Source organism: Artibeus jamaicensis, unplaced genomic scaffold (assembly GCF_021234435.1).
Source record: "Artibeus jamaicensis isolate MK-2021 breed Jamaican fruit bat unplaced genomic scaffold, CSHL_Jam_final contig_1284, whole genome shotgun sequence".
Taxonomy (NCBI): domain Eukaryota; kingdom Metazoa; phylum Chordata; class Mammalia; order Chiroptera; family Phyllostomidae; genus Artibeus; species Artibeus jamaicensis.
The window spans coordinates 2,980,079-2,993,253 of NW_026521249.1; the positions used below are offsets into that span (position 1 = coordinate 2,980,079).

The window sequence follows — 13,175 nt, forward strand, 5'->3', positions numbered from 1 at the left end:
AACTTAGCCCTTCAAGTTACTATAAAAATGATCTTTAACACTGGAGAACTGGAAAGAAACAAAATACTAATGACCATTTGCCTAAGACAACCACAGGTATTAATAATCATTTCAAAAATAAAACATCAGAAAATGGCATCTTATGCTATGGAAACATACTCTGAGGTATGTTTATGATTTCTACTTTTAAAAGAGCATGTTTTTAAAAAGAATAAGCTCATAGACAGATATTAAGTTGATTGTTAAAGGAAGGTCTACTGGAATTTTTACGACTGCCATGCAAGAAACATGGCATGATGTGTATTTTACTAGGCAGAGAAGCTACAGTGGATTATTTTGCTATTTTAACAAAAGTAATCTATAATTCCTTAAAAACAAGTATCAGAGGGTAGGGGGTGCAGGGGGACTGGGTAAAAGAAGGTGAAGGGGTTAACTCCAAACATACATACGTAACACAGGCATAGACAACAGTGTGGTAACAGCCAGAGGGAAGGGGGAAGGCCCTGGAGGAAGGAGGGAAAAGGGGAGGAAATGGGGACATCTGTAATAGTGTCAACAATAAAAATTTAAAAAATGAAAAAAAGTGAAGTATTATCTACAGAGTAAAGAAAACGGCAGGTCTATGACTATAAGGCATTTTTGCTGCTATAGCAACATGGCTTCTATTCCTGCCCCCCAAATTCACAACTTGCTGGTATAATCAGAAATGTCCATTTGTGCCAAATGAATGCCATGTTACAGATGCTGGGGGATATGCATTCTTGACAGAACCAGGAGCTTTTCACACTCCACAAGGGGTTGAATTCACTTCAGTCTGTGAAACTAGCTTAAAAGCTAGTCAGTGCCAAGAGTCACACTAACCTCTGGTAATAGCAGTCATCTCTAAAACTATAGGTTATCGGCAGATGCCACGGCCAGCCCCTCTGTGTACTCACCAGCACTGCCTTGAGGATGCCCACACATTTCACAGCAAGGTAACAATGAGTTATTGCTATAGGTGCAGAACCCGCACTGCCAGTCCTCTCCAGGAAGGGGTGGGGCGGTTTCTCTGGGCCGGCGCGGCTTCTCCTCTGAGGCACTGCAGTGGTCACCAGTGGTGACTGACTTCAATCTTTTAGCTTCAGGTTCAAAATTGTTTTCATAATCAATGATATCTCTTGCAAATACTTTTCCAGGGGCCGTTGGCACTGCAATACTTTTTTCATGGAATATCCTTGATTCATCACAGGAGGTCACCGACTGACTATTTTTAGGTTTTGGCAAAAAGAATGATCGAATATCATGCTGTTTTTCTTTTTCAAACTAGGAAAAACAAACAAATTATCAAATTAACAAGCAATCTAACATGTTTTTCCTAAATGAAACAGCTTACTATACTGCTTTCATTAACCATATCTTTTATCTTTTGAACACCTTGTTGGAAATGAATTCCATTTGCTATGACTCATATATATACATACATATATATATGTATGCAGAATACCATTAACACATCCACATACTTCCTGTGTCTAGCATTTTTTTAGCACTTACAATGTGCCAAGCACTTTATGTATATTAACTCATTTAATCCTCATGCCTGCTCTGTGAGGCAGGTACTATTATTCTTCCTGTATTTCAGATGAGGGCACTAAAGCTTTAGAGAAGTTAGGGAAATTGGCTATAGAAGTTATATAATTAAAATGTACTTCATAAATCATCTGTTCCATATGTGTATCAGGGAAAGGATTCTGTGCATGGTGGTGTGGCTCAGTTGGTTGAGTGTCATGAGTGTCACAAAGGCAAGGGTTGCTGGTTCAATCCCTGGTCAGGGCATGTGCCTGGGTAGCAGGCCCCACCCCTGGTTGGGGGCATGTGTGTGAGAGGCAACTGATTGATGCTTCTCTCCCTCCCCCTAACTCTAAAAATAAATAAAGTTTTCTAAAAAAAAGGACCTAGAAAAGTGTTTTCATACCCAAACTATAAACACGATGTTCAGAAACAATATGTTTTTCACATTAAAATGTTTTTCTCGACCAGGGAGAATTTTAAAAACAGTGTTAAGCTGAAACAGCTACTTTAACAGACACATTTTAATAATTATTGTGTTTTCAAAAAATATATTTTTCTTTTCTAAAAGCTATATCATTATCTCATGCTTTTAGTCTTTTCTATGTGCAAATCTCAACCTCCTAATTAGAGAAAGTAGGATAACTATGTTCACAATTGATTATCTAGCAGTTAAGGTAAATTAAAGGAATTAATTTTGGAGAAGTCCTGCTAGGGCCAAAACTGGGTACAGTGGTAAACACACACTGTAGCAGTTTGCATTTCCAAAGATGGTTACACCAGTTTTTATCCCATTTCACAGGCTCTTCTCCCAATGTAACACTGACACACCTACATTTAGAGGTGGGGTCCGCACTCCTCTCACTTGAAACTGGGTGCACCTTTGCAGCTGTCTTAATCCAATGAGTGCAGCAAAAGTAACACTACGTGACTTTGGAGGCTAGGCTGTTGAAGGTAATATGGCCTCCATTTGGCTGCTGGCATATTATCTCTCTTTCTTTTTATGTCTTGGGATGCTTGCCTTTGAAGCCTAGCCTCCATGTTGTGGAGAAGTGCAGGCCACATGGAGAAACCACGTGTGGATGTTTAAGTTGACAATCCAGGTGGGCCCCTGGGTTACAGCCAGCATCAGTTCCCAGACATGAGAGTGAATGAGACATCAGAAGCTTCCAGATCTCAGCCTTGGGGTCTTCCAGCAAAGGCCCCAGGCGCTGTGCAGCACAGACATCTTCATTATACAATGGCTGAATTCCTCACCCAGAAAAGTCATCAGAAGTCACACATGACTGTTGTTGTTTGAAGAAATTAAGTTTTAGGGTAATCTGTTAGTAGCAATAAATAACAAGGCCAGACACTATAGATAATGACAGCAAAAATATAATATATTGTAAAGAGATATTTTAAAAATCTAATCGGTAATTCTTAGCAGTGCTAAATAAAATATAAAGATTTGGCAAGTTCTTAGAGACAGGGATTAGTGGTTATGGGGGGCTGTGGGGAAGGGCAAGGGGGAGTTATTATTGCTAACTAGTTACAGAATTTCTGTTTGGGATAATGAAAAAAAATGAAAATAGTGATGGTTGCACTATTTTCAATATTGTTAGTGTAATATTAAGTGGCATTACCACTGAATTCTGTACTTAAAATGGTTAAAATGACCCCTCTCCCCCAAAGAATGGAAGAAAGGGAGAGAGGGAAGAAGGAAGGAAGATTTAGGTTGTTCCCATGTTAGTAACATTAAACCATAATATTGTAGAAAAAGGCCCTTCTCCCAATAATGTACTACCTTTATATGGCTGTTATTGACACATTCTCATGTACTATAAAAAAGTTATCTAATTAGTTGTGGAAGTTACAAAATTTAGATAAAAACATAAAGAATGAAGTAACGAGACAGAATTTTTAAAACAACGAACAAGTGAAATTCTAACAAATCAGAGAAATTAGCAGACTTTAGTAGACTTTAGGGTTTAAAAAAGTAAAAAAAGAAACATAAAAGTGTAAAGAAAATGTTCTATTCTATATAATAGGACTGCAAAGAGGGCTTGCAGGAATCTGAAAATACTAGCAAATATTCAGCAAACATGAACAGGTTCTATCAGCTATTTCTAGCTAAACAATGATGAGTAACATGGAGGCCAACTTTCTGAGTCTTTGCGTGTCTGGGGTTGAGCCAATTTTGCCTTTGTCCTTAGTAGTAGCTTCGCTGGGCATACACTTCCTGAATATTTAAGGACACTGCTCTACTTCTTTCAACATTCAATGAGGATAAGGATGTTCCTTCATAGACTGAAGCTTTTTCTTTATTTTAGAGGCTTTCAGGGCCTTCTTTTTGTCCCTAGTGTTCCAAAATTTTGCAGTATCTATACTATATACTCATATCTGTATCATCTATATCTATATCCCTTCTGCTCAACACCCAGGATACCTTCATTTTGAATATTATCTTTAGCTCCTGGACATTTCTACTGTTTGTTAATGGTTTCTTCCTCTTTCTATTCTCTTTTCCTGGAATTCCTGTTAGCAAAATGTAGGACTTAGACATTTATGTCTTTTATTCTCATATTTTCCTTCTTTGGTATTTTTACCTTCTAAACTCTTGGAATTGTCCTCCATTTTACCTTTCAACCTTTCTATAGAATTACTGTATTTTGTCAGTCATATTTTTAGTTTCTAAAACTTCCTTCTTGTTCTCTAGTCCTTTATTATAGTACTCTGATTTATTTATATGCACAATATCATCTCAAATCTGAGGCTACTAATTTAAGGTTTTGAAGTTATCCTTAGGATAAATTTTTGTATTGGTTTATATTTGTTCACCTTTTTTATGCTACAAATTTCCTCCTCAAATGTCCAGTGACTTTTCTGTATAAGAATGAAGGAACAGAAGGGCTGCCTGGGAACTCAGGACACAGGAGGCTTAGCACCAAGAACCGCTGAGAGAACATACTGATTAAATGTGGGGTGAGGAGGCTGGAAGGCCCAGAGTGATCCCCTGACACCTGAATTCATAATTTGTAACACTGCAGGATGATATTTTCAGTTACTATAGTAAGGAATACAGAAAGAGAAATGGGCTCATTAGCAGGCACAAAAAGAAGAGAGAGATAAGAAAATAAATTCACTTTTTGACATGTTTGAGGACTGGTAGGTACTGGAATGTGAGAAGGCAGGGAAGGGGAGGTTTCAGGAAACAGGTATGGAGTTCAAGAGAAAGAGCCAACTGGATTTACCCATCTGGGGGGACCGACATAGATGTGGTTAAAGTTACGGGTCTGCATGTCATAGGAGGGAGTAAGAAAATGTGAAAGTCAAGGGCAGAAAGCAGAGGAACAACATTAAGGTTGGAATGAGGAAGAGATACTGAGAAGAAAACTGAAAAGGAACAGTAAAAAAGGTAGAAAAATCAGGACAGTTGTGGCTTTAGTGTGTGTGTATTTTGGTTTTCTATTTATTATAGTAGGTGCTCAGTAGGCACTTTCAATCAGAAAAACTCATGTCCTGCAGTTCTGGGAAACTTTCTATTATTTTCTTCTTTCTCTATTTTCTGTCTTCTCTTTTTGTAATTCCTATTAGGCAAAAAGTTTGTGAACTGATCATTTGATTTTCTTCACTTGTTCTCACATTTTCCCTTCTTTATTTGTTCTATTTTCTGTGTGATTTCCTCCTATCTCCCTTTCCATCCTTGCTGAGTTATTGTTTTCTGATATATAGGTTCACTTTGTAAGAATTTTTCCTTGTTCTCATTTCATGGGTGCAAAACTTTCTTTTACTTCTCTGTGAATGTGAATGGTAGTCATGGTGTTTTTTCAAGTTTTCTTCAGCTCATTACCTTGTCTCTGTTTCTTCTGTATCTTTCTCGGCCTACCTGCTTGTTTTGGTTTCTGTGTTTCGTGTGACGGGCTTTCTTCCATGCTACAATACTAGTGGAAGTTCCATGTGGGCAACTTCCCTGAAGGGTCATCAGTGACTGGGTGTTCCTGTCAGTCTCCATCGTTTTTTCTTAGTCTAGCGACTTTCTCCAGAAAGGAGTCCTCCAATCTCCTGCCCGGAGGATACAATGCTGGCTGCCAGTGACCTGGGAGCTGATCAGAAGAAGGGCTAAGGATTTCACCATTAATTAAGGAGTCTTTCACTTAATATGCTAAGTCTTTCACTTAGTCTTTCAATTTACTATTGCCTTAAGCCACTCCCTCAACGAGGTCTCTTCCTAGATATAATTTTAAAGACATTTTGTAAAGGGGAGCAAATAAAACAGCTAAATAAACAAATATGAAAAATATAAAATAAAAAATATATACAACAGGCCACTGTCACGCTGAATAGTGTTTAAATAAAAACAGAATCTTTTGTTCCATTCTACATTTTAAATAATTTGTTTCTTTAAAAACATTTTAATTTCTCCATCTCCCCACCAAAATATAAAACAAGACAGAATTGTTTCAGATTTATTTGTAAAAAGCAACCCTCCCCCCAATAATATAAAACAAAAAACTAAGAAATATTTAAAAAAAATTCTCAGGGCCTTAAAATATCAGATTTTACAACTGATCTCTTTAATTAGGCTATTTTTAAAAGAACTTCTTTTACTTAAGCAACGACTAAGTTTGAAAGTTAGCATTTTAGAAATTCTCATTCTATGCCACAGGTGGGTTAGAAATAAAGGTTAGCAGTGATTGTCAGTAGTCAGAAGTTGATGCACACCTCTGCCACTACACAGGTTTAGTTTCAGTGCCCTGAAGTAATCAGTATAGGTACTATTTTGAAAGTACAGCAGCTTGGGTAATAATAAATAGAGACTTTAGCATGCAAAACCCAGAAAAGAAGTGGGTAGGTGGAAAGGGAATAATTTTACATTATTTCAGGAACCAAAGGATACACTTAGAATATAATTTTAGAAGAAAGAGAGGGTGAGATTAATCAGTAGCAATGACTTCAGCTAATGCTATGACGGCTAATTTGGACAATGATGAATGTTGTTTAAAGGAGTGAATGTTACAAGTCAGGGTGCTGGCCACCACACTGCCAGAAGCTGTGAGGAGTAACAGGAATAAAAACTTCTGAGATAATCAGTTAGAATCCTGATCCATATAATCAGTTATGTTTTCTGATTGTAGCCTCTGAGCAATCAGGCAGGAAGGTAACAGATGAGTTTTCTTAGACACTTAGCAGCTATGACATAGAAGAATGGGTGAGAAAATCTCTTCAACACATTCTAACAATAATTATACATGGTGGGTGGGAACAGAGAAGAGTCACAGGTTAACAAAATACAAGTTCTTAACTTGAGATTTATGGGCCTCTCACAAGACCTCAGACGGCCTTCAGTGAGCCCGAGAAACCCCTGGAATTGTCTACAGAATGTTGTCTGCATTGTATATGCATTTTTGGAGAGCAATTCTCTACTCTCTCCATAGTCTCAGAGGGATTCAGGACCCGACAAAGCTTAAAAACCACTTGATTAGAATAAAATTTCTGAACATGTACACCTGGTTCAAGCAACTCCATTTCTTAATCTTCTGGAGGTAAAGAGAGACTGAGGGCTCATATGTGAATGTACACGTGGGTGGAGAACTAATTTGTTTCATGGGGAAACAAATGCATGAATTCTCTTAAATACTTAATGAGGATCCCTCTAGCTGATCTCAAATAATAATTTAAAAAAGCTGAATAATACCAGAACAGAATAACTTCTATGCAGGATTGAAGCATGCTTGCTTAGCTCGTTTGTCTGTCATTATAACTGGGCTTTGAACAGCTTCTTGTGAGACAGCAAATGACATATAGTCAAAAAGGGAAACTGAATGAGGTTGAGTAGAAGAAAGCGTGTGGACTGTAATGGGTAGGGAATTCTAGGAGACATTACCGTGCTGGCAGGACTCAAAGGTGTGATATCATGTAGGTCAGCCTAAAACAAAACACACTGTCCTTGTTGACTTGAGACAGGGACATACTGCCACCAGCTCCTCCTAGAGATTCCATTTGGGACATGCTTTTAGAAGAGACATTATAGTAACAAAATATTAACAAATGTCCTAACTCATCATGACTGTTCCTGTAGAGTAATAACTATATTAAGTGACCCTTTTAATGTGATACATAAGAAACTTACATGTAGGTGGTTCTAAACAGGAGGAGCAATCTGAGCTTCAGTCAGTAATTTTTATCAAAAAGCTTTGGGGAAAATACAGTTAAGTCAACACGCCTATGTCACAGGCAATGTGGAAAATGGGAGAACATATTCTTCTCTTCAGTTACATTGCTGACACTCAGTTATTGTGTTCCTGTCTTTTATTTAATATTGTTTTTGAAAAACAAAAGAAAAAATATTGCTTTTGGTGAGAGTGCTGGGAATAAAAACTGCAAAATGCTTAAGGTGGCAAAATGCGTGTTTTTATCTGAAAGGCTCAGGGACCTAATAAATTTGCTCTGTTTCGAAGCACAGTAAACCCACAAGCCTTCAGAGACAAATCCCCTGGCCATGATGACAGGATTAAAAGCCAGTTATTAGAACTGAAGAAGAAGAAAAGAAAATCTGGTAAATTCATAAAAAAAAACAATAAAACACTTCAAAACCTGGAGCTACTCCAGCTTCAGCCCACGCTCCTGAGAGAAACACTGATGTTGGGTTTAACAGTCTTTGATCAAATGGCATCTCTGCTAAAATCTATTACTGCCTCATGTCTTTTGTCTCCTGTTCCTAAAAGAATGAACAAAATTTGCTGTACTACAAATAGGGGATTGGGACATTTTTCTGGTCTGGACTGGAACTAAGAAGCCTTCACTACCATTTGTAAATAAGTCAGAGGATATAGAATCACAAAAGTAGGGTTTTAATAATCAAATTTAAAAACACATCTCCTACAAAAATGATGGAATTTTCCAGATATTACAAAATGTTCATTCCCATGTAGTTAAATAAAATTTTGACAATGATTCACTCTTAGGCACAACAAGTGTTTCTCTATAGGCAAAGAGAAAACAAAACAAAATAAAACTCTCTGGTTAAAAAAACAAAATGGTAAAAATGCAAATGTTATTACTTATTTTTAAAGATGACATCGAGAGCAGTGCAGGCAAATGTCTTTGGGAATGGCTCATTTCCAACAAGGGCAGTTAGATTTACAGAAAAATATTATATAATGCAATGTGCAGTCGGCTAGAATGGGTATCAGGGGTCAGCTCTTCAGAGCCTAAGTGTCATAGTTCCTCCTGTTAGGTCTAGGCCTGACCTCTCATTGCCTGTTGGACGTCAGCTGAGCGTGTCAGAGACTCCTCAGACTCAAGGGCCCAAATGATTCTTTGCTCTGTCTGTGAGCCAGCTCCTCTCCTACCGTCAAATCTCTCAGCTCTCTGCTGCTTACCAAATTAATTGTGGAGTCCTCTGCTATGGCTCCTCCAGTTGTAGACTAACTGGATCACTTCTGATCCTTACCTACTGGTTAGGCCATCTCCCTTTAACACCTATTTCAACACCCCCCTACTCTTACTGAACATAATGCTACTGGTTTGGGTTCCACACAAGCCTTACTACGTTGAGTCTATGTCTGAAATGTCTGAAATTTTTTTTCCACTCAATTTCCACTACCACTGTTAGGAGTTCAGGATGTTTAGTGCCCAAAACCCCATTAGGGGATCCGTAACAAAGGAGACTTCTATATAGTAACACCCTTACTAGTGAAAAGGAACTGGCTTTATTAGTGCCTGGTAGCAGCACAGTAAAATTTTAGTAAAAGGTGTATTAAAGAAACCACCTGAAGGCCACGATGAGACTTCCCACTATTCACCCCAAACCCAGCAGTAGAGAAGACTATGTACGGGGCCTGACAGGACAGGTGCTTCTGCTCTGCTTACAGTAGAGACACAAGTGCAGGAGAGGCATGCCGCTGTGGAGGGCAGCAACCCATTAACCTTGAACTGTGGCCCAACCAAGTTCTCAGGCTCTGAAAAAATCAGGTGAACCACTCCTCTTCTAGGGGCAAGGGAGAAAGCCCTGAGAGGGAGCAGAAAGACAGAAAATCCCTTCACCACAAGCTGAAACTGAATGGGAGGGAGGGCAGAAAAATAATCAGTTCTCCAAAGACCACCACCTCTAAGAACTTCTATTTTTTCCCAATTTATTTCCTACACTGCCATTAGGATTATCTTTTGAAAATGGAAATCTGACACTCAAGACATTCATCTGCTTAAAAGCCTCTGATGACAGTACACTGTTTCTAGGAAAAAGTACAACTTTTTGGCTGGTGTGGGCTCCTCTCCATCTGAATGCAAAGTTTAGGGCTTTCTCTCCTTGACTCGCTCCTCATGTGCCCTGTGCTTACACTTTCACATGGAATTCCTGTTCCCAGAGTAACTGACCCCTGTTTACATCCCTGTGCTTTTGGTGCGCCCTCTGCCGGAACTAGAGCCCACTCTCTTTGAACTCATCCTTCAGAATCCATTTCTGAAGGAAAATTTCCCACATGCCCTAGGTAGTTATTTATTCTCCCCTGTGTTCCTGGAGCCTGACTTACATTATCATAGCATATGATATTTTCACATTTATCATAGCATATTAAAATGACTTTCTTACAATACTCTCTGAATTAGAGGAAATCCCAAAGGAAAGTTAGCAGTTTTCCTTACCTTTGCACCTGGCATATAGTCTTTTATAAATAATAGCTTTATTGAGATAGTCTATTTATAAAATTCACTCTTTTAAAGTTCCATTCAGTGACTTTTTAGTGTATTCAGAGTTATACAACTATCACCACTATTTAATTAGAAAACATTTTCTTGATGCTCAAAAAGAAACCTCATACCAATTAAGTAGTCATTCCCCTTCTCTCCCTTCCTCCAAGTCCTTGGCCACTACTAATCTACTTCATGTCTCTATGGATGTACCTATCTGGCCCGTTCGTATAAATGGAACCAGACAATATGTGGCCTTTTGTGTCTGGCTTCTTTCATTTAGCATAATGTTTTCAGGGGTTCATCTATATTGTAGCATGTATCAACACTTCATTCCTTTTTTATGGCTGAATAATATTCTATCATGGATATATAACATTTTATTTATCAATTCATCTACTGATGGATATTTGAACTGTTTTAACTTTTTAGCTATTATGAATCATGCTGCTGTAATATTCAAGTATGAGTTATTTTGTGGAATGTTTTTAATGTCATTGTAAGTAAGTATTTTAAGGAACTGTCAGGCTGTTTTTCAAAATGGCAGCACTGTTTTACATTCCTACCAGCAATGGATGAATGTTCAATTTCTGTATATCTTTGCCAATACATGTTATCTATCTTTTGAATTTTAATCATCCTACTGTGTGTGAAGTGGTATCTTGTAGTGGTATCTATGCCTGGTTCTAGGAATTGTAACTCTAACCACTGTAGCTAAGGATGAGGGAGTGACCTCTGGAATGCGAGCCACAGGAGACAAAGCTTGTCTCGGGTAGCAAATGCTGCCTCAGTTTCCTCCCTGCCCCCAAAGCATGGTTGGAAGTCCTTGACGGGTAAGACCCCTCAGAGGAGGGGCAACCTAGGCCAGACACGACCACTTAGGAGGCTATCATTAAAGGACTCAGGGGGCTGTGACAAAGAGGGAGCAATGGACTCTCACCCCCCCAGCTTTGACAAAGCCCAAGTCCCCATGTTCTCTGGGAGAAGCACTTCCTGGCTCTAATCCCCTTAGGCCTGAATACCTAATGAGGAGGGGTGCAGCTCCTTGCCTTGCTAGACTGTGTCCTGGGGAAAAATCTGGCATCACAAAGACTTCCTCAAAAACCTGTGAAATCTGCTCTGCTAAGAGTGCATTCATTCATATGTTAAGAGTTCAAGCAGGAAACTTTAAAACTCTCTTCCTGACAGACTCTGACTCAGAATAAGCCCTCAGATTTCTTTGAAATGTTATCTACTGTTTGATCCTTGCCACCCTGTATTCCTGTGTATTACAACCCAATAAAAGCCCTTAGAGTTAGGGCCTTAATGCCTTTTTTTCTCTAGGAAACTGGCCACCTTTCCTCCCCAAGCAGATCACATCATGTCTCTGTCATGTTTACTCTCATCTGTGGCACACAGGGGGACTTGTGAGGAAAGTCACCCCCATAGTATCTCACTGTGGTTTTGATTAGCATTTCATATAATCTTAATGTTTATATAGATAACAATTACATATGTGTGTGTATATTTAAAGTATAAATTATATACTTGAAAAGGACCTGGGAAACCATCTAGTGATCTAGGGCCTCAATGGCTGAAAAAATGATGCTGCTAATTACCCATTTAAGGCCAAAAGACAATGGGGAACTCCCCGAGGAGGTTAAGGGAAGGACTGAAGTTTCCCAAAGCCACAGCCAAAGGCAGAAATATCCTTCAGAGAATGGCAGCAAAAAATGCAAATCAGAGAGAAGGAGGCTCTTAAATATTCCACTCAGTCTGTTTTATTCAGAAACAGCCTTTAATTACTTGGAAATGGCAATATAGACTCATATAATCCCTATTTCTCTCCTTCCATCTGGAGATGACCTACTTTACCATTCAGTGGAAGCAACTGTAGAAAAATTAAAACACTTCAAAACTAAGAGTACTTACAAGTCATGTACATCCAGATGTAGAAGAAATAAAGAAGCTTGAGAATATGGATCATATCTAAGGCAGTGACCCTGGTGATAGACTCCCAGGCAGGACTGACTTAAGACACAGTCAACTGGGCTGTGCAAAGGTATCTTTGCTCATGGGGGTGGATGTTTACTCTTCATCTGAGTTGGACTTTAATTTGAGTTTCTCTTTTAAAAAAGGTTTATTCATTTTTAGAGAGAGAAGGGAGGGAGAAAGAGAGGGAAAGAAACATCAATGTGTAGTTGCCTCTTGTGTGCCCCCCTACAGGAAACCTGGCCTGCAACCCAGGCATGTACCTTGACAGGAATTGAACTGGTGACCCTTCGGTTTACAGTCTGTCATTCAATCCACTGAGCCACACCAGTCAGGGCCAATTTGAGTTTCACTTGGGTTAATAAATAATTTCTTCTTTTAAATTTATCAGTTTGAGAGAGAGACACACAGGGAGGGAGATAAACACCAACTTGTTCTACTTATTTATGCATTATTCGGTTGCTGCTTGCATGTGTCCTGACCAGAGACTGAACCTGCAACCTTGGCATACTGGGATGATGCTCTAAACAACTGAGCCACCCAGCAGGGTCAATAAATAATTTCTTTAAACCACATAAATATATCTAGAATGGGAAAAGAATTGTGACCCATACATTTGTGTAGATAAATTTCATGCAGGTGATTATTCAAATATTTAACAATAGCAATAGTAGGGGCATTAATCAGTATTGGCTTGAAGCAGAGTCCTAGAGGGCCCACGCTGTGCTGGATCACAGGGAGGTCCATAAGACCCTAGTGGTGAGGTGAGGGAGTGAAATGAGGGAGTTGAAGAAGCTGTTTTTTATCAACCATTATAAAATATTTAATATTTTAACAATCAGTACACTTATCCTGATATATACTGGTAGAATACCAGCCCTGGTTCTATATAGTATTTTTATCCTAATAGCTGAATTATGTGACAGAAATAGGATTCTGGTTAAGAGAGGACAAAGATAAAGGTAATACCATTCTGAGGAGCAGTG

The 13,175-nt window shown here is 38.7% G+C and overlaps 1 protein-coding gene across 7 annotated transcripts in view; it reads right to left on the bottom strand.

Moving 5' to 3' along the window:
- ZRANB3 (zinc finger RANBP2-type containing 3) overlaps window positions 1-13,175 on the bottom strand; it is a 238,508-nt gene that overhangs the window by 27,596 nt on the left and 197,737 nt on the right. For all 7 annotated transcript variants that reach the window (XM_053666886.1, XM_053666896.1, XM_053666902.1 and 4 more), the window contains one exon: window positions 936-1,302. In XM_053666886.1, coding sequence (XP_053522861.1) covers window positions 936-1,302 — 367 coding nt within the window. The remainder of the gene's footprint in view (window positions 1-935; window positions 1,303-13,175) is intronic.